Below are 26,304 nucleotides of genomic sequence, written 5' to 3'. Positions count from 1 at the left end.
AGCCAGTCTGTACGTTTTCATTTAGTCAGCTTATAAAAAGAATGTTTTGACTGTACGAACGTCTGATAATTCTGATTAAAGATTAAAAATGAATGAATGGAAATGGTTGGCGATTGGCGAAGGAAATTGAAGGAAATCCTTGGACTGCTGCGCTTTTCATTGTAATTTTTGTGTAAATAAAATTTAGTATATTTGTTTTGTAATAAGTACTTAAATGTTATCAGTGGACTATTTTAGTTGCAATAATGTCGAATAGGGATAGAGATACGATTGAGGGGAAACTGAAAGGTTTACAGGACCGATTCGAAGAAATGCGTCGAAAAGGAGAAGGAGGTTTTAACAACCAAAGTGGAATTGGGCCTCCCAGGCCGGGGAGCGGCAGGAGTAGACCTAGACCCCGTGAGTATCCTGATGCTATCACTATTTAGTACACGTGTTCATTGTAAGTTCAATTCACACAGCAATTAACAGCAGCACTCTAAATCTGTGCCTTTGATCACAATTTTAACTCTGTGCTGGTATTCCTGGTGGATACCCGAGATTTTTAAGTCATATTCTAGTTTATTCAAAGTCAATTTTGTTTTGTTGTTGGTTAGAAATGCGAAATCAGTGATATAAATTATACTCTACCAAAGATCTGCTTTATCAGCTATGTGTAAAGGTTATACAGTGTAGTGTAATGAAAAATAATAAATGCACGCTAACAGCCTCCCTGACGCCTGCCCTACACATTGTGTACAAATTATTTGCATAAATTGGCATTGAGTGAGCAGTGGGTGGTCACTGTTGTTGCATAAATCTGTGCATTGTTTTTATGTTTTTGTTTGAAACCATCATATTGTATAGATATTGTTATTGATAGACTTCTTGTTTATGGTTTTCTATGTGAGGCAAATTTGTGTGATGGCATTTGTTTTTTTTTAGTCTGATGAAATAATCTAATTATTGTTATTAGTTGATAAGCACTGAGATGGTTAATAAGATGTTCTGTGGTTTTGCTAAATGCCTATAGGTCAGAATTAGATGAATTAAGGGTACTTGTTTATATTATAGTTATGTGAGTCATTCTTTTATCAAGTTTTTTCTGCAAGCGGTCTAATTTCTCTTACATTAGTTCTTATTTGAATTGACCCACAAGTTTGTAAAAGTTGAAGAGATAACTTTATTGTTAGTGTTTGTGTAAAACAGTCCCAATAGTTGTAAACAACAATATGATTTTGATTACTACTGATTGTAAATTATTTATCATAAAACCAATGTTTTTAGTCCCTGGAACTTTAAATATAATCATTTCATTATTCTCACCAATTTCTGTGTATTTGTATGTAATATTAAAACTAGTTTAAAAAATTATAGTCTATTACACTCAGTTAAATTCTCTTAATGCTGCCTAATGCTTAATTACTTTTTACTGGATCTATCATTGAAACTGATGGCAAATGCATTTACTATTATTGCCAATCACAAGTGTCAATATTTGACCTAAATAAATTGAGAGGTTACTTACTATACATATGCAAAACTTTATTTAATTATAATATTAGTATAGTTCATAGCAAGTGCTTTATGAATGCTCTGAAGCAGTACACCAATGACTTTTCTAATTTATGGGTGTAGGTATTAGAAATAATTATCACTTGCTCTAACTGTGAAGGAAAGCATCATGATAAAACCCTTGCATGCCTTGAACAAATTTCTTCCCAAACCTGCACTTGAGCACTTTAGGGGACTTACCTCCCTCATTTGAGGGAAAACCCTTGCTAAGACATGGGAAAGCCAATGGCAAAGCTTAATTTACACAGCTTCATTACATAATATTTAAATACAAAACTTGTATTTAATTATATTGCATCATAATCTATGCTACAGCTGAGTTCAAATATTCATTTCTTGGGGAATTACTTTAATATTATTGAGTAAACATTTTCAAAATACATAATTTCATAAATTGGTTAAAACCCAGTGAATGTGTTTTCCAGTTATATATAAATAGCTCAGTATCATATTAATTCTTGTTAGAACAGGGTGTGATTTTGTATACTTAAAGTTACATGTTTCAAGATTCTGCAATATCAGGTATAACAGGTACCCTCACTTTAAACTGTATATGTATTTTACTACTTGTCTATTACTAATATATGCATTCAGTATGTATTTATGTTAATCAAGCAGTCAGATCAGTGATAACCAAGTTGTCACCTCTCATGCAAGTGGTTGCAGGTTCGAACCCGAGGCACACATCACTGACTTTTCAAAGTTATGTGTGTATCAGAAATAATTATCACTGGTTCCAATAGTGAATGAAAACATTATGATGGAACTTTGCATACCTTATAGTATAGATAGTTCTTGAAGGTATGCAAAGTCCCCAACCTGCAGTTGGCCAACATGGTGGACTCAAGGCCTTACCCCTCCCTCATTACGGGAGGAGACCCTTGCCCAGCAGTGGGACATTTAACGGGCTAAATTTATTTATGTAAATGTTTTCTTTGTTTTTCAGCCCTAATCTTACCAAAGAGAGACATACCAGCATTCCCACCGAGATCCCCACAAGCCACTGAGACTGAACATAGGATGAGAGAGGTTCATAAGGTAAGGCTTAATTTTTTTATTTAATCTGTGAACTGACTGACATTAAAGTTAAATTATATCTTACTAATAATATAGATGCGAAGGTTCGTGAAGATCTATGTATGTATGTTTGTTACTCTTTAATATAGAGTATATTAATTTGGTACACCTATAGCTTATAAACTGGATTAGAAAATATTTGTCACGCAGACGATGTCGCTGGCCAAAGCCAGTATAATAATATAATTAGAAGAAAGAAACAAATATGTTTGGGGTATTTCCCTTGACCTAGGAAAATCATTATTATTCACACAAGTTAACATATTTATAGCAGTATCATTGAATGATGATGGTTGCATTTGTAAAGTGTATGAGTCTATCAATTTCATTTAAATTTAGCTGTGTTAATTTTAATTTTATAATTATGACTTAAGGGTTAAATAAATAATCCCATAACTGTCCCACTGCTGGGCAAGTGTTACCTCCTATAATGAGGGTAGGAAGAAACCTCAAGTCTACCACATAGTTCAAGGGTGACTTGTAGACTTTGCATTCTTTCAAGAACCATGTTAAAGAATTCTTCGGCATTTTGCATTACAATACTTTATCATCACCATTTGAACAAGTGATATTATTTTAACTTTAAAAAGTTATTCCTAAAGGCTTAGCGTAATATAAAATGTGATTTGTTTGTAGATTAGCGGCAAACTAAACGTGGACGGCAAGGAGTACCGCTCGCACATAGACGAGCTCCAACACCTGGGGGAGCTGGGCAGCGGGACTTGCGGCCATGTCGTCAAGATGCTGCACAAACCTTCCAACACTGTTATTGCTGTTAAAGTAAGTACTTATTATAAAATAAATAAATTTAATCCATTACTGTCCCACTACTGAGGAAGAGTCTCGTCCCGTAACGAGGGAGGAGTTAGGCCTTGAGTCAACTACGCTGGCCAATTGCGGCTTGGGGACATTGCATGCCTGTTCACGAAGGCATGCATGCTTGTTTTAAAGAAGTTTCAGGCATGCAAGCCCTTGTCCAGCAGTGGGACATTAATGAGTTAAAATTATTTTATTTTTATTTTATTAATTGGTTTTTCACCATCTAGACTACTCTAGAGAAACGAAAGATGCGAGAAACTGGCTTTGGAGATGGTAAACCTGGGCGTGAATGTCAGTAGTTCTAATTTAAATTATTTCCACCAGCAAATGCGTCGGTCAGGCAACTCAGAAGAGACGAAGCGTATCCTCATGGATTTGGACGTGGTGGTGCGCTCACACGACTGCAAGTACATCGTGCAGTGTCTCGGCTGCTTCGTCACCGAGGCGGACGTGTGGATCTGCATGGAGCTCATGGCGTCGTGCTTCGACAAACTGCTCAAGCGACTCGGCGGACCTATACCTGAAGCGATATTGGGCAAGGTCACTGTTGCGGTGAGTCAGAAAATCTTTTTGCAATGATTCTTTATGATGAAGAAATGCGATTTTACATTTAATAGTGAATGTTTCTTTCTACCTTTGCGTAATAGATAATAAATAAATTAAACCCATTATTGTCCAACTGCTGGGCAAGGGTCTCCTCCCGTAATGAGGGAGGTGTCAATGTTACCCAAATGATGCAAAGTTACCCAAATTGTCCTTAGCGAAGATCAATAGTGTTACAGTTTCTAGTCGTAGACTTATTGTTAAGTAATGCGTGCACACAAAATTGCGTAAAAGAGTGCGGCGACCCGTATACGTGTACGATATTTAAAACATTTTACTTATTTTCAATCCCTTCTGTGGCGTGGTCCGTAGTTCAACCGACTGCTGATCATGAGTTTTCCTAAATATTAATGGTCTTTTCTCTTTTATATTAGAATATTTCTCAATGGTTACCAGGAGTATGGTAGCGTGCCCTTCAAATGGCAATAGGCTCGCCCCCTATAGATGAGACTAATGAGATGGCTAAACGTAGATGTAGTAGAACTTGTAATAAAATCTCTTTGGCTTCAAGAATCACAAATGAGTACACGGTTCATTAGGTTTCTTTCAGTGAGCTGGTGAGGTACCCAAATATCGAGGTTTTTGTGTAGAGAAAAGATTTTATTACAAGTTCATACATACTATAACGCAAAAAGACTTTCCCCGACCTAATATTTCATGCACATCTGCCTAAACTTTCGGGTATAAAAATACATGATATTATGTACCTACGTATTTATGTTTAACTAGCTGACCCGCGCAACTTCGCTTGCGTCCAATAAGAGAGAATAGGTGAAATTTTCCCCGTTTTTGTAACATTAATTACTGGTACTCTGCTCCTTTTGGTCGTAGCGTGATGATATATAGGCTATGTCCTTTCTCGGGTATCAAAATATCTCTTTCTCGGGTATCAAAATATCTCCATACACAAATTTCATGCAAATTGGTTCAGTAGTTTAGGCGTGATTGAGTAGCAGACAGACAGACAGACAGACATTGTTACTTTCGCATTTATAATATTAGTATGGATTTTGTCTCCAGACGGTAAAAGCGCTGTCGTACTTAAAAGACACGCACGGCGTGATCCACCGCGACGTGAAGCCAAGCAACATATTGTTGGACGAGCGCGGTAACGTCAAGTTGTGTGACTTCGGCATCTCCGGCCGCCTCGTCGACTCTAAGGCCAAGACTAGGAACGCTGGCTGTGCTGCGTATATGGCCGTAAGTATTTTTTTAACTGGTTTTATTTTATAGCCGCTGCCGCCGTGCCGCAGTGGTTTAGGTCGCCACGCCAATATCATTGCGTCGGGAGGTCGCGGGTTTGATCCCCACACGGAGCTATTTATTTGTGCGAAAAAATAATTGTTTCGAGTCTCATCGTGTTTTGTGTCCGTTGCTTGTATGTTTGTAAAAGTCCCCGCGTCACAAGAGCAATTCTTAATGCGGGAGTTGTCTTTTATAAATAAAGAATTAAGGTTAAAGAATAACTTTATACCGAGCAATGTAATTAACGAGTTTAAGCTATCGGAACTTAAACATTGACTGTAAACGGGTCTTTTACGCGATTGATTAAAAGTTTAGCCAGCCTGCCAGCAATGTCAGCCTGCGACCACGGCGAGTGCAACCTGCGCCGAAACGTTAGGCATTTAAGGTAAAATGCGTGTTCGCGTTAATTCCCGTACATACTAATACATTAAACATACAACGCGAGAGTTTAAAAGATAGGTTTATAATGTGTTTGTGAATAAGAGGGTTAAGCTATTGTTGTTATGGTCATAGCCCGAGCGGATAGAGCCGCCGGACCCCATGCGGCCGGACTACGACATCCGCGCGGACGTGTGGTCGCTGGGCATCTCGCTCGTGGAGCTCGCCACCGGCGTGTTCCCCTACAGGGACTGTCAGAGCGACTTCCAGGTGCTCTCCAGGGTATGTCACTTTTACTATTGTTTCAAATCAAATCAAATCATTATTGCTTAATATAGTATATAGGTACACTAGCTGACTCGCGCAACTTTCGCTTTCGTCACATAAGAGAAAATGGGTCCAAAATTTTTCCCGTTTTTGTAACATTTTTCGTTGCTACTCCGCTCCTAATTGTCGTAGCATGATGATATATATATATATATATATATATATATATATATATGGCCTTATAGCCTTCCTCGATAAATGGTCTATAAAACACAAAAATATTTTTTCAATTCGAACCAGTAGTTCCTGAGATTAGCGCGTTCAAACAAACAAACAAATTCTTCAGCTTTATAATATTAGTATAGATTACGACAGCGTCATCTAATACTATTAAATGTGGTGTATTTATGTGCAGGTAATAACTGATGACCCGCCTAAGTTACCAGAGGATAGTGATTTCACACCCGAGTTCAAATCATTCGTGTCACAGTGGTAAGTTCAAAATGCATCAATATTTCATACTAACTAATATAGATTAAATAGCTCTTTATATAAGCGTATGCTTTCTTGCCGCCTCAACTTTTAACTTTTTGAGTATAAACATTATTAAATATATTTGTGTACAGTCAACTTGGGTAACTTTGAATCATTTGGGTAACATTGAAAAAAAAAAGTTTGCAAAACTAAAATAAATCTTTATCAATTGTGTTGGTTTCATATGAAAAAATAATCGAAACTAGTTCAAATTCCCACGTTCAATGTTACCCAAATGATTCAAAGTTACCCAAGTTGACTGTATTGTTGTTATTAAATTATGTTTTCACTATTGCACACCCGACAGGGTGAACTATTGAGACTGTAACTCATATTTAACATCTTTTTATGTACATTGTTATGCAATAAATTTATCTTTATCTTCTCATGATCTTGTGACTAGTCGCAACTTCTCTTTAAAGTCGAGGCAAAGAAATTCTAACAGTGGATTTTTAGTTCAGATCCCCAAGCTATAACGTACGTTCATAATACTGACACACGAAAAGAGTCAGAGAAAAACACTTTTTCTTATCGTGTAGTTAGTGGTCAAAGGTCAAAGTTGTTCAAGCCGCTCTAAGGTCTTTGACGTGACTTAACAACCGTTATCTTAATTTACAACAACCTACGTTTACGTTCGCTCCGAAGCACGTATACGCCCAGTTCAAATACCACTATGCGGTCACCCATCTATGCAAGTACCGTGCCAAAGTTTGCTTAACCATTTGAAATTTCGATGACGAACAACACAAGTACCAAATTCTCTTAGCTACACAGCTAAAGATAATCATCAGATTAACTTTTATACTCTTTCTTTGCAGCCTAACAAAGAACTACAGACAGCGTCCTAAATACAACAAGCTGCTAGAACATCCATTCGTAGTGAAATCAGATCGCAACCCCATCTCGATTGAAGCGTGGTACGCGTCGCTTCCGATAACTGGGCAGGGTAAAGTGTCCAGGGCTGGATCAGTGACGACGGTCGCCTCGCACTCTGCGCACTCGCCCAGCAATGGAGTGGAGACGCCGGTCACGCCCATACCCGGCCGGAACTTTGTTACCAGTTCACAGCATTGGATGGAGCAAGTTACGCCTACGCCTACTCGGTAAGACGATATTTATTATTATATTTATATTACTAGCCGATCCATGTACTCTAGTTATACCACTTTTTGTAAAAAACATAGTTTCTATGTTAAATTTTATCTACATCGATTAAACATAACAGACAGACTGACAGACTTTCATGAAAATTAATTTATTAAATAGTATATTGTTTATAGGGTGTTTGAAATTATCACAACAAATGGAGATGTGATTATTAAGTATGTGAACTACTTATGTAATGTGCATGTGTTATGTTACTACAATCCCTTGATATTGTAATGCACATTAGCATTTAAAATAAAAATTACTCATCCAAGAAAAAAAAGAAAAATCTCATAGTATTAAGTTAAGTTATAAAGGTTATGTTAGAAAGGTCAATATTTATAAGTAAATAATGTATTTGTCATAGTCCGTGCACGTTTTTCCACGTATACGCAAGTTTACCCGTTGCGCGGGTCTGTGTTGGTTACAAAATCAACTGTTGGTACTATATGTTCATTCGTTCAAATTCACAGTATATGTTCAGAATGTTATCTTCACTCTTTCATACGGTTTACATTAATATTTTAGCTGTTTGAAACTGCAAATGTATTAAAGTGCAACATACTGCAAATTGCACTCATTTCTCTGTCAACTGTGTTACATTTGGTAGAATAAAACTTGTTGGAATTACATTAGGGTGCTTGACTGGATTAACGAACTATTGAGAAACTTTACAAGATAAATGTACTAGCGTACGTAACAGTATTATTTTAGATGTAAGTAGTTTTTTTTGTTTCAAAATGGAAAAATGCCGAAGACCTAAAATATATTTATTAATAAAAATATAGTGACGCTACATATCAGTACCAGCTTTTACCCGCGACTTCGTTCGCCACCTGAATTTTCCCATAATGTGTCATTTTCCCGGGGTAAAAGTAGCCTATGTCCTTTCTCGGGTATCAAAATATCTCCATACCAAATTTCATGCAAATTGGTTCAGTAGTTTAGTCGTGATTGAGTAACAGACAGACAGACAGAGTTACTTAATTTCTATACCAAAAGTGTTTTTAACAGTTCATAGAGAGAAATTAGTATTTCTACAAGTCCAGTACCCTATTAAAGTTATCGTCGTAGTGTTCATGTAGTTGTAGTAATAGTGGTTGATATACAGAGCGTGTTGGGCGCCGAGCAGTAACTCGAGCGCGGGCGGCAGCAGCTCGCAGCCCGCCAGCCTCGAGGCAGACTTCTCTAACCACTCGCCTTATCCGAGACGCAGGTATGTCTGTACAAACATACTAAGTACCCTCCCGGTCCTAGGTGGTGAATATGGCTGCCAATATAATAATAATAGCTACCAATCTATCTTTATAAATAAAAACGACCGAAATGTATGTACGTGCATAACTCTTAAACAACTAGACTAAATTGGATAATTCTCTTTTAATACGTTTGTGACTATCGGGACAAGGATTGTATAGAATCGATGGGATCAAATTCCTACAGGATTGGAATCCACGGGATGAAATCGTACTATACCTGGACGAAGTGGGGCCAGTCCGCTAGTATAATAATAAATCTACCAGGTGGTAGTTTTATAGTTATGCATACCTATATTTTGAGTTGAAAATTATCTGTGTATGGGTCCCAAAATAGCTACTAAACCAAAAAGAAATGCAGGTCACGTAAACAATAATGACACTGTCTTATTCAAACCCTCGCTACTACTCTCTTATGTTTCTTGTATAAGTATATTTTTCCCTTCCTTGCAGCGATTTGCTGATTGAGTAGACAGTATCAAATTGGGTGGTTCACCTGTCACAATAAGGGTTCGGTTTTAATTTTGCTGTGCTGTACCTCGATTCTGTACCACTATCGACTACCGACAAACTGCTAGCTATCGAAATTTTGACATTTGGAATGTACTGCCAATAAAGTTTCTACGACGCTCGCCAGAGGCGCTGATTAGATTTTCATACAATATTTCTCGATGACAGGTCGGTTGTCGGTAGTCGGTAGTAGTAGAGAATTGAGCTGGCCAAACTTAAATTTCCGTCCCTACTGGAACTCTCACGAAGGTTTCTTCTCGATGCTGTACTTCAAAGAGAACAGGTTTTAATTGTTATGTATGTAGGTGAATGTGACGTATTGTTTAATGTTTCAGGACGATAGATGCGTGCGCGTCACCGCCGCCGGCGCCCGTGCGGAGGGTCTCCGCTGACAACCGGTGGCGAGGCTCGCCTGCTGTAAGTATTATATTAGGTCGGGGAAAAAGTCTTTTCGCATTATAGTATGTATGAACTTGTAATAAAATCTTTTCTCTACACAAAAAAGCTCGATATTTGGGTACCTCACGAGCTCACTGAAAGAAACCTAATGAACCGTGTACTCATTTGTAATTCTTGAAGCCAAAGAGATTTTATTACCAGTTCATACATACTATCATGCGAAAAGACATTTCCCCGACCTTATAATAACAATACACCCACTTTTTCAACGACACACACGGAAATACTGTTAAAAAAATGTTAATCGTTCTTAGTGTAAATTCGACATCCTTTGCTCTGCTACATTATTAAACGGATTAATAACCTTATGCATATTCGCGGTTATAGTTTAGTTTGTCCAATGTTATAATTTACACGTTATTTTAATCTTGTATCACTTAACTGTAAACATTATTACTGTGAGTATATCTCTACCATGTACACATACAAAACAAATTTGATACCACACTATGGCATAAGATTTTACCTAATTATTTTACTTCCACAGAGTTCTGGCAACACTAGTCCCATAGTAATGCAGAGGTTTATACACCAGAGTCAACAGAGACGGTCTCGAGTCGATCTTAACTCCACGCCTAGGCATAGAAGGTAACACTTGCATTATTTTAATCAACATCTGTGCAACATAATTTGACTCCAAACTAATGAAATCATATTTTCAACTACTTTTATGCAAAATGTAATCATAATAAGTATGCATTTAATACATATTAGACAGACAAACTTTCGAAATTATATTAGGTCCGGGAAAAAGTCTTTTCGCATTATAGTATGTATGAACTTGTAATAAAATCTTTTCTCTACACAAAAAAGCTCGATATTTGGGTACCTCACGAGCTCACTGAAAGAAACCTAATAAACCGTGTACTCAAGACTTTTTCCCCAACCTAATAACATTAGTATGTATTTTAGTACTATATAAACTCCAAAGGTAGAGCAGCGTCTTAACCAATGTGCCATTTTCAAAAAATCTATATCTGTCAATACACATAGTTATGTTTATGATCGTTTCCGTCAGTTTAAGTCGCGAGCACAGCACGGGGCGGTCGCCGGAGCCCCCGCCGCGCACGAGCCGCCAGCAGCTGGCGCCCGAGCACAACGGCGACCACGAGCCGCCCGCGCTGCACGAGCGCCTGCACCCGCCCTCGCCGCTGCTGCTCAACGACAGGTACATACGATATAGTATGCGATAGTTTACTTTATGTGCTTGAATATATAATAGTAAAAGGCCACCGCTCCGAAAGCTAAAGGCAAGGAGACAGGCGGCTACACATGCGTAGACGTCATAAAGACGGCGTTCCTTTCAAATTTTTCAATTTTTTTTTTCAAATTCTTAATGTCAAATATTGTATATCAAAATTATAGAAAATCGCCACGGTCAGTCGCTGAAAGCTGCGTACGATGTACTCATCTGTGTTTATCTGGGTTGCTTGTCTAATCTTGTACATTTATTTGATTTCATTACCCGTGAACTCGTACGTATTATTCGTGTACGTGTACGTTACGTCAAACGTGTACGTTTGCCTAACAAATCTACAGTATCAGATTATTACAGCTATTTACTTATTCTACAGGCTATCAGAAGGCCGTAGTCAGAGTCTAACCCGCGCGGAACTACGCAACGGTTACCGCAGCGAGCTGAACGCGCCGCACCCCGCGCCCAAGCACCACCACGACGACCAGGGTGAGTACTACATAGTGACTAAGTTATGAACATTAATGTTATTAGAACAATATCATAATTAATATGAAGACAAGGTCTTTTAAGAGGTTATTGACCTAAAAGCCAAGGTCCTTGCTGAGGTCATTGACCTTAAAGACCTAGTCTATGATCAGGTTATTGACCTTAAAGACAAAGTCTTTAAACAGGTCATTGATCTTAAATACTAAATCTATGATGAGGTCATGGACCTTTAAAGGTACAAGTCCGAGGTGAGGTGCAGACTTGAAATTGTAAGCAGCTGCTGTTTTCTATGATTCTTTATGAACGGTTTTATAGAGATTTCTCTCGTTGTTGTTATCTACAGCCCATTTCGGACTACCTCTCTTCTTTAGTGAAGCACTACTGATTGATATGTTAATTTATACTAACGTCTGCGTTATGACAGTTTTCGAGATGCGAAGTTTAATAAATGTAGTCGGTTTTTTCGGGAATCTTCAAAGTTATATTTTAGAAGACAATGCTCTTCAGTTACTACTAATTTTTAACACTAAATACGCCTTTTAGGCTTACTCTGTAGTTTTTAAACAGTGTAATTTATAATAAAATCTTTATATATGTTTTTTCTTTAACTATTTGTATCGAAAATTGTCTTAATATAGACGTATATTTGAGGCTACATACATGCAGGTTTAAAATGCCAGGCATTCTCGTTTGATGCTTAAGTGAATTCAAATTTCCTCTTAACTAAATAGATTTATGGTCTTTTTTTATGTGCATGTCTATGGTCTCACTAAAAAATATTGTGATAATCTAAGCAATAATAAAAAAGTCACTAATTGCAAAAAATACTAAATAAAGAGATTAATTAATTTATAGCAGAACAAGAATATTTATTAACTAATTTAATTTAATTATATTTTAACTGGATGTATTATAATTAGTGTTCAAGTTATATTAAGAAGTATTAAGTCCCATATACACGATTGTTTTATAAATTTTTTTATAAGTTTTTTCTTTATATGATTTGTATAAAGAAAGTTTTTCTAGAATTTTCTTTATGCATGTTTTTTGTGTTTTTATTTTATAACTCGGACACAAGAATCAGTTTATGTAAATATAAATATATTAATATAAGTAAATTTTTTATGTTTTTAAGTTGCATACACATTGGATCATTTACTTGAGCAACTAATGTTTGATGTCGCGCAGTCAATCACATTTGTAAATATTTCATAATACTTTTCTTTTTGCATACACTCAGACATTAATTTCCTTTTTTGGTTTATAGAAATTCAATTTTATTCAAGTGTCGAGACTATATGACTTAACTGATTTAGCGACAAACTATAGTTTTGTTCAAAAAAGTCGTTGACTTAATTTTAAATTCATCTTTTCTGCATGCCAAAATACAATTACAAACTAATTTTACTGTTGTACAGACACGAGCATTGTTATGTTCCAAGTAAATGTTCTAATGTCTACCCACATTCTAAGTAGGTCTTCAAATAACAATCTAGAAAGTCAGTAGGGTTTCTTAACATTGTGTTAAACATTTTAAGATGAAGAGCAAGATGGTGAGTCGAAAAAAAGGCGTTTGTGTTAAACCACGAAGAAGTATAACAACTAAACGACTTGAAGAACATTTATATGAATATGGCCAATATAATGACGTCTCACATGGTTGTTAATGGACGGTGATGAGGGATAATGCTTAAAGTGTGTTAACCCACAAAAAGTTACTTTCGGATATATTAATTTAGTCCGATAACTCCTTAACTAATCAAAAAAGTTTTAAGTCTGAAAAAGTCCGTTAAATATAGGTTTCTTTTAACAAATTAATTAAAGCCTGTTGATGGATCCTCAGCCGCCATTTTCTCAAAATGTAGTCTGTGTGGGTTGAAACATTATTGCTTATCAGCGTCTGTTTTTGTTTGCGTATTCGTCATACTGTCTTATTTACTCTTAATAATTTTGATGATATAGCCTAATTATTATTTTTTAGCCCGTCTAGTGGGCTGTTAGAAAATGATGGAAACGTATTTTTTTGCTCAAAAAATCTCGACTATACATTGAGTTGTAAAGTTTCGTTACCTCTCGGATCATTTTATTTTAAAATACGACGTCATTAGCCCCCATTTCATGACCTTCCCATAAGGACCATCCCCGTACTTCAAGGAATATTATAAAAAAGAATTCGCGAAATCGGTCCAGATGTTCACGCATGATAACGTGACCAAGGGAAATAGAAATTCATTTTTGTATGAAACGAATTAGGTCCTATCGTGGTGTTAACTTTATATAATTCGACAAATACGCAAATATAAATAGCCAAGTGAAGTGTTCCCGTAATACATAAGGATGAATGGTGACAGTGCCTTTGCCAGAAAGCATTTGAACATAGCTCAGGGACCGAGTATACTTAAAACATATACTTAATACATTTTATTTTACTTTATATCATTTCTCTTTATTTTTATCATTATTATTATAGGAACATAATGTCACTAAGATAATACTTTTTATAGACTTTATTCATATTGTTTTAATCTTTTTTTTCATTACTTTTTAGCCATTCCATTAAAATGCTTATTCTATATTGTTTTTTAAAGGATAGTTAGGATTTAATGTAATCGTTACTATGTTATTCAAAATATATTAATTTTATTTCATTAACAACTGTTTTTATTACCCTACTGTATCGCACCTTCAGATGAAGATTGTCATATGTTTGTATCGACGTCTTGTCGCTTATGGCTTTATTTCACTAAGGGTGCGATATGTCGTGAAGGCGTTAGTGGGATGTTTCATCGGTTCATTGTTCAGGGTGTATGTATGTCTGGGATGATTCTTGTGCCTCAGTTATATTGTGTACCAGGGTTTTGTTTGTAGAAAGAGGTACATACGTTGCAGTAATGGAGACGAAAGCTCACAATTTACTTAAAAAAAATAATAATCATAGTGATGAACTTAAAATGTCGCTTGTCAATTTATATTTTGCATTCAATTTCTCATTTATTCTAAAACATCTATGAGTGTTCTGAAATTAATTCCGGCTACTCATTGCATAACCAAAGTTGACTTGTCTAAATGAATAAAATAATTTGAAATACTTTTAGCTTACACAATGCAAACTAATTTGATACGTTTTAGATATTATCGTATCGAAAGTTTGTGAATCACGACAGTGTATTGAAAAAGTAAAGATTGAAACGTATGTGCCTCTGTCTACATGTCACATACATAAGCATGTGTCGATGGGACTTTAGTAGTATACAGATACTAAATCCAATTATTTATGATTGACAATACCTTGTTCTGATGACGAAGGAGGGCAGCCAGCCTCTGACTCGGTATACCGCCGCCTGTATGAGTTGCACCGGGTCAGGTCCCGCGTCGCGTACTCGGGCGCCGCTTGCCGCTCTGCGCGCGCGCTGTGTCTCAACGTGTGAAATGATTGCCTTCTAACATTCAAATACTGTATCTTTTTCTTGTGCTGGAGTATTTTTTTTAGTTGAAATTCTTTTTCTTAATTGTTCTTTTTTCATTTCAAAGTCGGTAGTCTTAGTTCCCTGCCTCACTAGGACGCCATGGCGGCGTCGCTGGCTACGTATCCAAGCAGTTAATATTGAAATGTATGTCACCTACCTCACGTGACGACGATGTGGCAAGTTGACAATGTGACATTTCAATACTAACTGCTTGGATACGTAGCCAGCGACGCCGCCATGGCGTCCTAGTGAGTCAGGGCTCTTATAGTTAAGTTATCGTATTGGTCTTTCTGTATTACTAGAAACTAATAAAGTATTTAAACGGTATCTAGTCACTAAAATTTCAATTCTAAATTATAGTAGAGTAGTTCTCAAACACGAATGGATATAAAATTTTAAATTAATAAGATATTGAATGCAATCATTTCACAGATCATTATCATTCTCATACTGTCTCAGCCCTTCCGTGTTGTATATACAGGGTGTGAACACCATGAAGTTATGGGACATATGCTTCTGGCGCGCTCCTATGTGCTTTGCGGTTACATGCTTTCGCACAAAATGTCGGAGCTAAACAAGCCACTTTATTTTAAAATATATGTTTCGGAATTTCAAAATTCAATAGATATCATTGTGACATTATTTGTTCAAGCGGTCAGTTTTATGGCTAAGATATTCGACTACCATAAATCACAGTTATTAGTTTACACTTTAGTATCAAACTCATTCTTAGCACGTGCTCAATTTCACGTATTGGTAGTTTTTAAGAAAATCTTCGCCCGTAATCTGTCTCTTTATGGTAGAGTTGTTTGTCATACATGTATTTATTGAATTTTTCAAAATTATATTAGCACATAGTTGACATTATTCAATTCCTTTCCATCGAGAATATGTATGCACACATACATATTGTCGGTGCTCCTAGAATTTTGTCACGAATTTATTGTCAATATATTTTTCTAACAAAACTCATTGTATGCTTTTCAAAATTTATTGTACCCCCAAATGTTTCGTCTTACATTGATGTGTACTTGTATTTTTTATGCGTAGAAAGGAACGTATCTTAACAAATAAAGCAACTTTTAAACTTTTGAATAAAATATGTTCATTGATTTCAAGAACAATATTCAACTCAACATTGAATTCAACATATACTTTTTTATGGCTATACATAATCCTATATCAGAAAAATATGTCTTTTAATTACTCTTATTATTTTTTTTCTGATTCAATCATAATTTTCCGTTAAAAAACGTTCCTTTTTACGCATTCTGTGCTTTCGCCGCTGTCCTTCCGCCCCACATTCGCCTGCCCATTAGTAGCTCTGTCACATGCCTCGCTACACTAAACACGACCTTAACACATAGACAATAAGAGCTCTCATAAATACGTATCGCTTGGGAAGCGTTGCTAAGTATTCACTATGCGATTCTGTGTAATGCAATTGATGGATGGTTCACAGGTTGTATGGAAACTGTGTTGTCAAACAAAAGGCTGCGGTATTTGGACTAAACTACGATTCGTTCGTTCGTCGTAAAGCACAGTTTTAACATCTATTCGACATACTAAAATAGGTTTTAAAAACCGTGTCTTCAAATGGATACCAGTCTAGCGCCAGGGTCGGCTATACTCGACAAATCAGAACGTGCTCACTACGCTTTATTGTCGATATTTTGTCGACATTTGCCGACGAAAGCGTCGTGAGCACTCTGATTCAAGTATAGCCGTCCGTGGCGCTCAAAGGGTTAGACTGGTATCCATTTGCAAGCACCGTTCTTAAAACCTATTTTAATATGTCGAATAGGTGTTAAAACTGTGCTTTTAAATAAATATAAATTTGTTAATACAGACCTAAGTTACGTTGTTAAAAATGTGTCCAATTCTCATCACAAGATTACCTTATTTTCAAAAGCGAAATTAATATTGTTCGTGTAATGTAACTTAGCTTAGTTTAAGTGAAACCGCAGCCATTATTGTGCTTTCGTATCTCTGTGTCTTGTTTCTGTTTTGTTTGTATAAATATTGACAAACATCGGAATTAGGCCATTTTGAGAAAATTTTACAAATGATATCCCGAGTTACTAACTACTAATATTGCTATTTATGGGTTTTCGATCGATAGTATGTAGATGTACGAAATAATTACAGATTAAATAATAATAATATGTCATTATATCAGGACAGTTAATTTCTTACCTGTTTCAGAAACTTACTTTAATTTATATGAATTCAAAGTCATTATTCTAAATTCAATAACACATCTTATTTACTCACCAAAAAATCGCAAAAAATTCAACATTTTACTTTTTCTTGATACAAATTAACAAAGGTACTGACGTAACACTAGATATTCCTGCACTTAACCTGTGGAGCCATCCGTCGGTGTAAATAACATGGTACTAGCGAGGTGTGATCACCTGTCATCATCATCATCATTACGTAGCTTCAGCCCAGCCAACTGTGGCCAGGGAATACTCAATCTTTGCTTGATACAAACCAGTTACCCGATTTAACCCCGGTTTCTTAGATACATTTAGCGGTAGTTTATCAATTCGATAGCGTTTAAACTCATATAAAAATGCTATTGAATAGATAAACTACCGCTAAATGTACTCTGAAACCGGGCTTACTAGTACTATACTTCATTGATGATATTTCAAGTGTCGCTTTTGGTCTTTAAAAACGTGATATAAAATGAATCAGTGATCTTTGGATAGATAAATAGATCAGAAGTAAAGTAAGACCTTATTATGTAACATTAGTTCAGGAATTCTTGTGTGACGTTTCATGTAAGTGTAGCTTTGAAAAGTTCAGATGCATATAAAGTAGTTTCATAATGAGTTCTACGAAAATTCAAGTTTCAAAAAACTTTACCTATCTTTGACATTTCATTGGTACATATTACAATTTAAAAATGAGTTGTTCATATGGACTGACAAAAAATTTCAAGGGCGAAGTTATTTGAAATGTTACGGTAGTATAACAAGCAAAGAGTGAGTAAGTAGCAAGCAGGCAGAGCGGCTATAGGGGTGGGTAGTGCGGGTAGCATGTGAGGGGGGAGGGGTGGCACGTGTCGGACATGTGTGTCGGGTCGCAGGCTGGCTGCACTCGCTGGCCGGGCTGGTGAAGCGCCGGCTCAGCGGGTACGTCAAGTGGCATCACGTTGCAGCGCGCCGGGACACACATCACAACCACCATCTGCAGCACAGGTGCGTATAACATTTAATTTACTATATTATACATATTATATCACACTTATCAATTGATGTTCTCTGGTCTATGCCTACCCCTATGGGTAAAAGTCGTGATTTTATGTATGTATTTATGAATTGAAAATTCTTACAGTCATATCTATATTTATCTTGAGCCCTATTAAGGAATTTACTTATGATTTGAAACATTAGGAATCGTAACAATTGATAGACTTTATTGAAATTGTGAAGCTCTTCTGGAAATCAAACGACTTCCTGCAATGTGCTAAAGCAGGGCATACAATTTTGCCGCATATTATTCAATTATCAATACTCCTAAAGATTTCTGAATTGACGTATATTATTTTTACGTAAATATAATAACACGTATCTTTAAATAACCATACCATGGTGATGTTATTCTACAGATGGGGTAATAGCGAGAGTTGGAGCATGCCTGCGTCCCCGCTGCCGCCGCGGGCTCCTCCGCCGCGCCCCACAGACTAGCGCGCCCCCGGACTCCGCCCGTACACGTCACGCCACTACGTCACGTCGCCCTGTCGCTACACCGTAGCAGTCAACTGTTAGTCACCTACACAAGCATTTTATTATTATGGTACAAAACTTACTATTTATCTAAGAGGTTTTCTACGCTGAGCGTATTTTTGTTTCGATTTTGATTGTTCGTAAATGCGTGCACGTGTGTATACGCAGGTGTAAAGTCACTCGTAATACTACGAAACGTTAATACGTATACGGGCGAGTACGGTCGTGAACGAATGTGGAATAATGTCCGCACTAATCGACGCAAAATCAAGAAAATACGTACGAATACGTATACGTAAAAGATACGCCCAGTGTGAAAACGTTCTTTATGCCTGAAATAAGACTTCAGCTAAAATGTAAGATTCTTATACGATCTTCAGGCATCGTTATTATACAGGGTGTCCCAAAACTCAACGATAATTCGAGACAGGATGAAAGGCCAAGTCATACCGGTTCTAGGAAAAATAAGAAAAAAATTCCATGTCACTTAGTTCAGCAATAATAGACACTTTTCAAAAAAGTTGAAATTCCACACCCTTGATCGCATTTTCAAGTCCTGTGATCACCAATGTCACAATTTCGCTGTGTTTTTTTGAATTTTGTGATCTTCATTAAATATGCTATTAATCGTAAAACAAATTAATGCACTAAACATTGTTAATTTCATAAAAAAGGTAAAGTTTTAGTGAGTCATGGTTCACAAAAATATCGTTAGTTAACTTTGACGCTTCATTTTGAAAAAAAAATGTACTACCCTACCCTTGGCAAGTTATTTCAAAAGTTGGCGCATTTAATCAAGATTTCAAAATGGTGCGACACTTGCCACTTTTCTTGCCATTCAAAATGTTATTTTTATTTGAACGACAAGTATCCTCGAAAATGGATCGGACGCAGTGGTACATTTGTATGGCCTCCTCGTTCCCCCGATCTAAATCCAGTAGATATTTTTTACTGGGAATGCATAAAAGAAAAAGTCTATTCGAAATCAATAGAAAATCTATCAGAACTTCGCCAGAAAATTGACACAGCGTCAGAGGAAATAAATGCAAGGAATTTTGCTTGACTGGTGCAAAGGTCTTTTGTAAGGCGTTGCAGAGCCTGTATTCGTGCCAGTGGAAAACAATTCGGAATTACTTTAGTTTAAGGAGAATAATTAAATCAGAACGATGGTTCGGTTCTTTTTTTTTATTTTTATTACCTATTATGTTTATTACATTAAGTATTGGTTATGGACTGACTCAATTACATCTTTACTAAACATAATTGCTTTCCTCTGGCACGAATACAGGCTCTGCAACGGCGTACAAAAGATCTTTTTACCAGTCAAGCAAAATTCCTTGCATTTATTTCTTCTGACGCTGTGTCAATTTTCTGGCGAAGTTCTGATAGATTTTCTATTGATTTCGAATAGACTTTTTCTTTTATGAATTCCCAGTAAAAAATATCTACTGGATTTAGATCGGGGGAACGAGGAGGCCATACAAATGTACCACTGCGTCCGATCCATTTTCGAGGATACTCGTCGTTCAAATAAAAATAACATTTTGAATGGCAAGAAAAGTGGCAAGTGTTGCACCATTTTGAAATCTTGATTAAATGCGCCAACTTTTGAAATAACTTGCCAAGGGTAGTGTGGTACATTTTTTTTTCAAAATGAAGCGTCAAAGTTAACTAACGATATTTTTGTGAACCATGACTCACTAAATCTTTACTTTTTTTATGAAATTAACAATGTTTAGTGCATTAATTTGTTTTACGATTAATAGCATATTTAATGAAGATCACGAAATTCAAAAAAACACAGCGAAATTGTGACATTGGTGATCACAGGACTTGAAAATGCGATCAAGGGTGTGGAATTTCAACTTTTTTGAAAAGTGTCTATTATTGCTGAACTAAGTGACATGGAATTTTTTTTTAATTTTTCTTAGAACCGGTATGACTTGGCCTTTCATCCTGTCTCGGATTATCGTTGAGTTTTGGGACACCCTGTATAAATGAATACACTTCAAATTACTAATCAACGACAAATAAGTGTTTTAAATATTGTCTTCTCTTTCCATACTATATTTAACATAATAAGAGGAAAAGAGAAGTACAATATTTAAGACAATTTTATTCAGCGTTCATTAGTAATGAAAGCAAGCTTAAGTGCAATATAATTTATAACAAAATAACACAAAATGTAGTTACGATTGCGGCGGTAGATTGTTGAAAGTGACGCTGATATATTGATATTTTATCAATGTAGTGTGTACGGCGGAAAGCTACGTATTTTATTATTGAAATAGATGTGGTTCTGTACATTCGTTTATACGATATACAACTTCTTGCTTGTTTATGCGTTAACTACCGGTTTCTACGCGTACTATGGTCCGCATAATTCGTACTCGGGCTCTTGATACTGTAGCTGTTGTCACTTTAAGGCACCTACAATTCTTGGACCGATGATTTTAGACTCAAACATGTTTAACTTTCCTCCTCAAATATAATTTTTGTTATATCCAGTTACTCCTGTTTTTACTATATCATTGGTACACTAAAAAAAACATAGCGACAGTAATATCACTACTAATTCCAATGGAGATTTCTATGAAATGAGAGGTCTTGACCTACTAATTTCATTTAATTTCAAACAATATGACACAGCAACAAGGCCTATAAAATTTAAATCAAACTAAGAAACGAAGCATTTGAAGTTCTTAGAACCGTATTCACAAGCGTTGCACGTATCGCATGTACAGAAACCACATCTATACGTGTGTAAATAATTAAATGAAAAGCCGTGCAGTATTAAAGCATCGGTATTTGAAAAGGCTTATCGCGTGATAATAGATACTTAGCACATGTTCATAAATACACGTTTAAATGAATATTTTGAAAACAAACGCGTTAGGAATATAATGTATCGTGTAATGTCTGTTCTATGTGGAATTGTACGACTCACACGTCGAATATTTTTGGGATGTAACTACTTAATTAGGCTGATTTTTTCACCGTTAAGAAAATATATTTGAGGAATTGATTTGATGTTTTAAAGGAGAGTCTAAGTAATTTTTGTCAGGACGTTATGGCAGTTTTAAATATTGCTCATTGTGCTTCTTTCACTGCGCGCAGTTGTCGTAATCTTAATTACCACACGGTACTAAGTGTTTGTATGATCTCCGAATTAAATAGTTGTTTCTATACTTTAGCCATTGTACTATACGAGCAAAGGTTGCGATAAAGGTGACTTATGACGCAGCTCGCACGTTTGGTATGGCCCGAGTACAGTTAGTCTGATACTTTGTGTCCGTTGTATGAATGTTTGTAAAAATCTTTGCTTGTTACTTCGTAATCCGGATCCTGTCTTTATGAAATTTTTATTTCTTTCTTTCTTCTATGAAAGTGTCAAAATTATTCCTTGAGTTAAGTTTTTTGACGATGAAAAAATAGGCTCTTACTCGACTACGATTTATCTGTTCGAATGGTCAATGCCATATTAGTTTTAAATTAGAATATAGAATAGTTTAGATATCACTTCGTTTGATTAGATGGCATATGGACTAAACTGATTTTAGTGGAGGTCTCTTTCTAATATACGTTAGTAGAAAAGGAGAGCAGATAATAAATAAATGTGTCTTATGGCTGTACCGTATTTTACTTATAGTACAAGTTATTTTGAGTTGGGATCGTGACTAATTCCAAGGCGAAATAAAATTTCTGTAAACGGGAAACGTTTATTTGTAATAGACGGGTTTATTTTGAGTAAAAACAAATATGGATGAGTCCCCGCGATGCAATAATAATTCTTGATGCGGGAGTAAGAGCCTCGTACAAACTTTTATCATCTGTCCCATTTCTATGCTCGTTAAAGAAAGAGACAGCGACATTAAAATCAGTACAGTCACCTAAAACTGAACACCAATATTTCACTAAAATATTTTAGCATTTTCAAAATATACTCCTTTTAATCGTAGTCGAGTAACAGGACTAAGATACTTACTTGTGACTCTAAATAATTAACTCCTTGAAGAATCAGAAGCAAGTGTCGTTAGTCCGAAATAAAAATAAATAATAATTAGATAAACACAGATGAAATTGTATACAACATGTATATTTAATGCAATGTTCGGTCTATACAGGCTGTTACTTTAATAGTGTGCAATATTTTAAATATTTATACCACTAAAAATCACATTATTATTTTTTAGAATATCAATTATATTATTATTTTCTTTAAAAAGTAGTATTCGAATAAATACTACTTGTTTTTATTTGCTTTTTTTTTATAATAATATCAAATTTTAGTAATATCAATTGCCGCTACCATCCACCAATCATCGTTTACTTAGAAATTTAAATGCTTTAATGAAACCTCGATTGCTTGATCGATTATATTATCATACTACTTTTAAAACACATTTCATGTACCTACAAAGCAATGTGAGATTTGGCATCATAAAAGTTTATATAAAGACTTAAAACCAAAAGTATTGAAATGATTACTTAACTTTGGACCTTTAAACGACCTTTAATTTATAATGACTGTAGGTCGAATTTCTACAGACTTTCATAGTCTCACTTTCATTAATAACCACATTTTTTTCCTTTATACTCCAATCACAAGCCTATATATTCTCCCCCATTAACTCGTATGGCTGTGAACAACACAGTATTGTGCACTATTAAGTCGGCCACGTTAATGTAACGATTGTAACTCTGTGCAGTGTAGCTTTGACAATATGTAACTTGTGTAACGTATTGGAACGGGATTTGATTTGACATGCTCTGTGTGAACGCGTGTACTGTGTTATACGGTTAAATTACAAAAAAGCTTTGTTCAACAGGCGATAATTGCTTTATAATGTGTGGTACTGTGAAATTTCAATTGCTATTTTACATGTTATGATACTTTAATTGCATAATCAACGTAAATGTTGTTGAAAGACATGTTATCGTCGTAAACAAATAGTTTTGAAATCTGAATATTATAAAGCTATGAAATTCATCTAATGTGCATGTTTCTACGTATAGATAAAACCTGATTTTATTCTACTTTTAAAACTCGTACGCTCAAACTTACGTATACGGAAACGGTCATGCAATCTTAAGTTTAAAGACTGACTGACTCCGTGGCGCAGTGGTTTAGGTCACTACGCCGATACCTCTGCATCGGGAGGTCGTGGGTTCGATTCCCACACGGAGCAATTATTTGTGCGATCCACAAATAATTGTTTCGGGTCTGGTTGTGCTTTGTGTCCGTTGTTTGTATGTTTGTAAAAGTCCCCGCGACACAAGAGCAATTCTTAGTGCGGGAGTTGTAAAAAAAAAAAAAAAAAAAGAACTTTTTATTGAGCATACATTTCGTTCTTAAGAATTGGTCAGGTCATAGAATTTTCAGTACAATATTTAGAACAAGTTTCACGACTCATGGATAACTGTCAGATAACCCGATAGATAACTTATTCATAAGTGTTAATACCGGGGTTAGTATATCACAGTACACGTGGTCACACAGTATACGATCGCACGTAAAGTTGGGGTTGTATTCCTATTTGACAATCAATAGTGTTAGACGATAGCAAGTTTTAATGTAAATATCGTGTATTATATATTAGTGTAAGCCAGGTAATGCAATACATATAGCGTGATACACGTCGCTTTTACTGGTTACAGACATTTTTGGAAGTAATTTGTTGATAGTATCTTGTTCTTGTTTTGTCTTTATTACGCGTTGAATACGGTATGCTGTAAGGAAACTGGCTTGGCTTGGAACTTGGCTAATATTATACAGGCCGGCTGACGTCAACTCTCCTGGGGAATGTGGTCTAATGGTAGTGTGATAATCAAATAATTGTTTGCTAAAGTACTACTCAAAATAATATGTCCCCACATTTTGTTTGTATATTTTGGTAACTGAAAATAACGGTTTTATTTGTGAATAAATCGTATGTCATTTTTGAAATTGTTTAAATAAGTAATATTGTTGGGTTCGTAATGGTTAGTTGACTGTATTTCTTTTGTGTTTTCATGTCTCTGGTCTGAAGTTTTGTGCGTGTAAACTGTTGTATGAATCAGATCTATAACGAAAGAAAATACGGTCTTACAAATTGTTTTCAAGAATGTCGTAATCAGTAAAACATTCGTGATAAAACAAAGTTGTATTTTCATTTGTAACAAATAGAGTCTTAGTATTTACAGCTTATATAATAATAATTGTAGTATTTAATTGTACATTTTCTTTTTTTAATATTTTGACCAAATGTATAGAGTAAAAACGGATATATTTTTGTTCGCTTCGAGTGTACGGTTATTGTGTAACTCGACTGTTTGACGTTAGTCTAGTAGTCGACTTATTAGTCGAATCAGTCAACTAATGTATACATTAATAGATTTTTAATAAACGTTTGGATATTTCCAACTAGCGTATTCTAATGTTGACGTTTTAATCGACCAAAGTTGATATTGTAATCGACTAATCTCGATAGTGTAATCGACTAATGATTTTAGTCATTTTAGTTGACTGAACTTCGATACACAATTGTAAGTAAAGTTGCGACGTTAGATAGTTTTTGTTTCAATTATTTTTACACGATTCATGTTATTTTGATAGTCCTCGCAAACTGCAGACGATTGTAAGCTCTAAGGTGATGTAGTGAGAGTCAGTTTTTGTATGGAGCTGATTGCTTGTTGCGTGACAAGATAGTTAATGCCTTTCGGAGCTACTTTTGTAAGCACCGCGTGTTTCACGCTGGGCGATAGTACACGACTGCTTATTGACTTATAGCTAACGTACATTTATTTCGACTATATTACTTAAAAAACTTATTTCGCCTTATATTCCTTCTTATTATCAAATGTTTAATTTTCCTTTACTTTCAAAGTTAAGTTCTGATTTTACTTCAATTCTATAACATTTTACTAGGTTTCTTGTTATATTATTCTCCTAATTAATACTTAAGAAAAGTACAATATATACGTTGAATGTCTCGATGTCAATGAGCAGTCGCCACTAACGCCCTCTAGTCCGCGCGCCACCTTCGTGCAACCACGCTAGTTAAGGCGAGACTATTTAAATCTATTTAATAAACAACGATTAACTTGTTTTCTATTATATTATTGCAATAATTATTATTTTATTGTGTATTATATGAATCAAATTTTATTTTTGTGCTTCATTTTTTACTCCCGTTTCAAACAGTTTGCTATTACAGATAAAGAAACCTGTTTTTCTAAGATCTAAATCAGTGGTTCCCAACCAGTGGTCCGCGGACCATCAGTGGTCCGCGGAAGTCAAAATGTGGTTCGCGAATGACTTTAAAATTTTCAGGATGATTAATACACTTTATCTTTGATATACTAACATAGTGGTCACTGCTAACAAGAATAATATAAAAGTGGTCCCAGACTAAAAAAAGGTTGGGAACCCGTGGTCTAACTTGATATAATAATATGATTCAAGTATTATTTTCTGGTATCTTTCAAGCTACATAGAAGAAAATCGGGAGCTTCGCTATACATTAGTAGGCGTAGAGAAGTATCTTGCCTGGGACTAGAACACTGTAAATGGAAGTATCCAAACTACA

General features: G+C 35.6%; 1 protein-coding gene across 4 annotated transcripts; it reads left to right on the top strand.

Moving 5' to 3' along the window:
* The first annotated feature begins 117 nt into the window (after nt 1-117).
* Nucleotides 118-25,883, top strand: LOC142985195 (dual specificity mitogen-activated protein kinase kinase 7-like). Of its 4 annotated transcripts, none has more exons than XM_076133245.1 (15): nt 118-399; nt 2,501-2,592; nt 3,268-3,411; nt 3,775-4,002; nt 5,074-5,253; nt 5,812-5,958; nt 6,359-6,435; nt 7,296-7,580; nt 8,735-8,839; nt 9,725-9,806; nt 10,336-10,436; nt 10,867-11,016; nt 11,423-11,532; nt 18,169-18,208; nt 18,619-25,883. In XM_076133245.1, the coding sequence occupies exons 1-15, from the start codon at nt 246-248 to the stop codon at nt 18,695-18,697; spliced, it is 1,974 nt and encodes a 657-aa protein (XP_075989360.1). In that variant the 5' UTR covers nt 118-245; the 3' UTR covers nt 18,698-25,883. The 4 variants fall into 4 exon arrangements, with proteins under 4 accessions (XP_075989360.1, XP_075989345.1, XP_075989353.1 ...); XM_076133230.1 differs by having other exon boundaries at nt 18,097-18,208; XM_076133238.1 differs by lacking the exons at nt 18,169-18,208; nt 18,619-25,883 and adding an exon at nt 14,839-15,140.
* Nucleotides 25,884-26,304: the final 421 nt, after the last annotated feature.

Source organism: Anticarsia gemmatalis, chromosome 2 (genome assembly GCF_050436995.1).
Source record: "Anticarsia gemmatalis isolate Benzon Research Colony breed Stoneville strain chromosome 2, ilAntGemm2 primary, whole genome shotgun sequence".
Taxonomy (NCBI): Eukaryota; Metazoa; Arthropoda; class Insecta; order Lepidoptera; family Erebidae; genus Anticarsia; species Anticarsia gemmatalis.
This window is presented reverse-complemented; position numbering and strand designations above follow the sequence as displayed.

What these genes read in the sequence shown, in the direction of transcription:
- LOC142985195 (XM_076133230.1), top strand. Translation starts at nt 246, where the DNA reads ATGTCGAATAGGGATAGAGATACGATTGAGGGGAAACTGAAAGGTTTA. An exon ending in GCTGTGCTGCGTATATGGCC is followed by an intron (nt 5,254 to 5,811) that starts GTAAGTATTTTT and finishes TTATGGTCATAG; the next exon opens with CCCGAGCGGATAGAGCCGCC. An exon ending in TCCACGCCTAGGCATAGAAG is followed by an intron (nt 10,437 to 10,866) that starts GTAACACTTGCA and finishes CGTTTCCGTCAG; the next exon opens with TTTAAGTCGCGAGCACAGCA.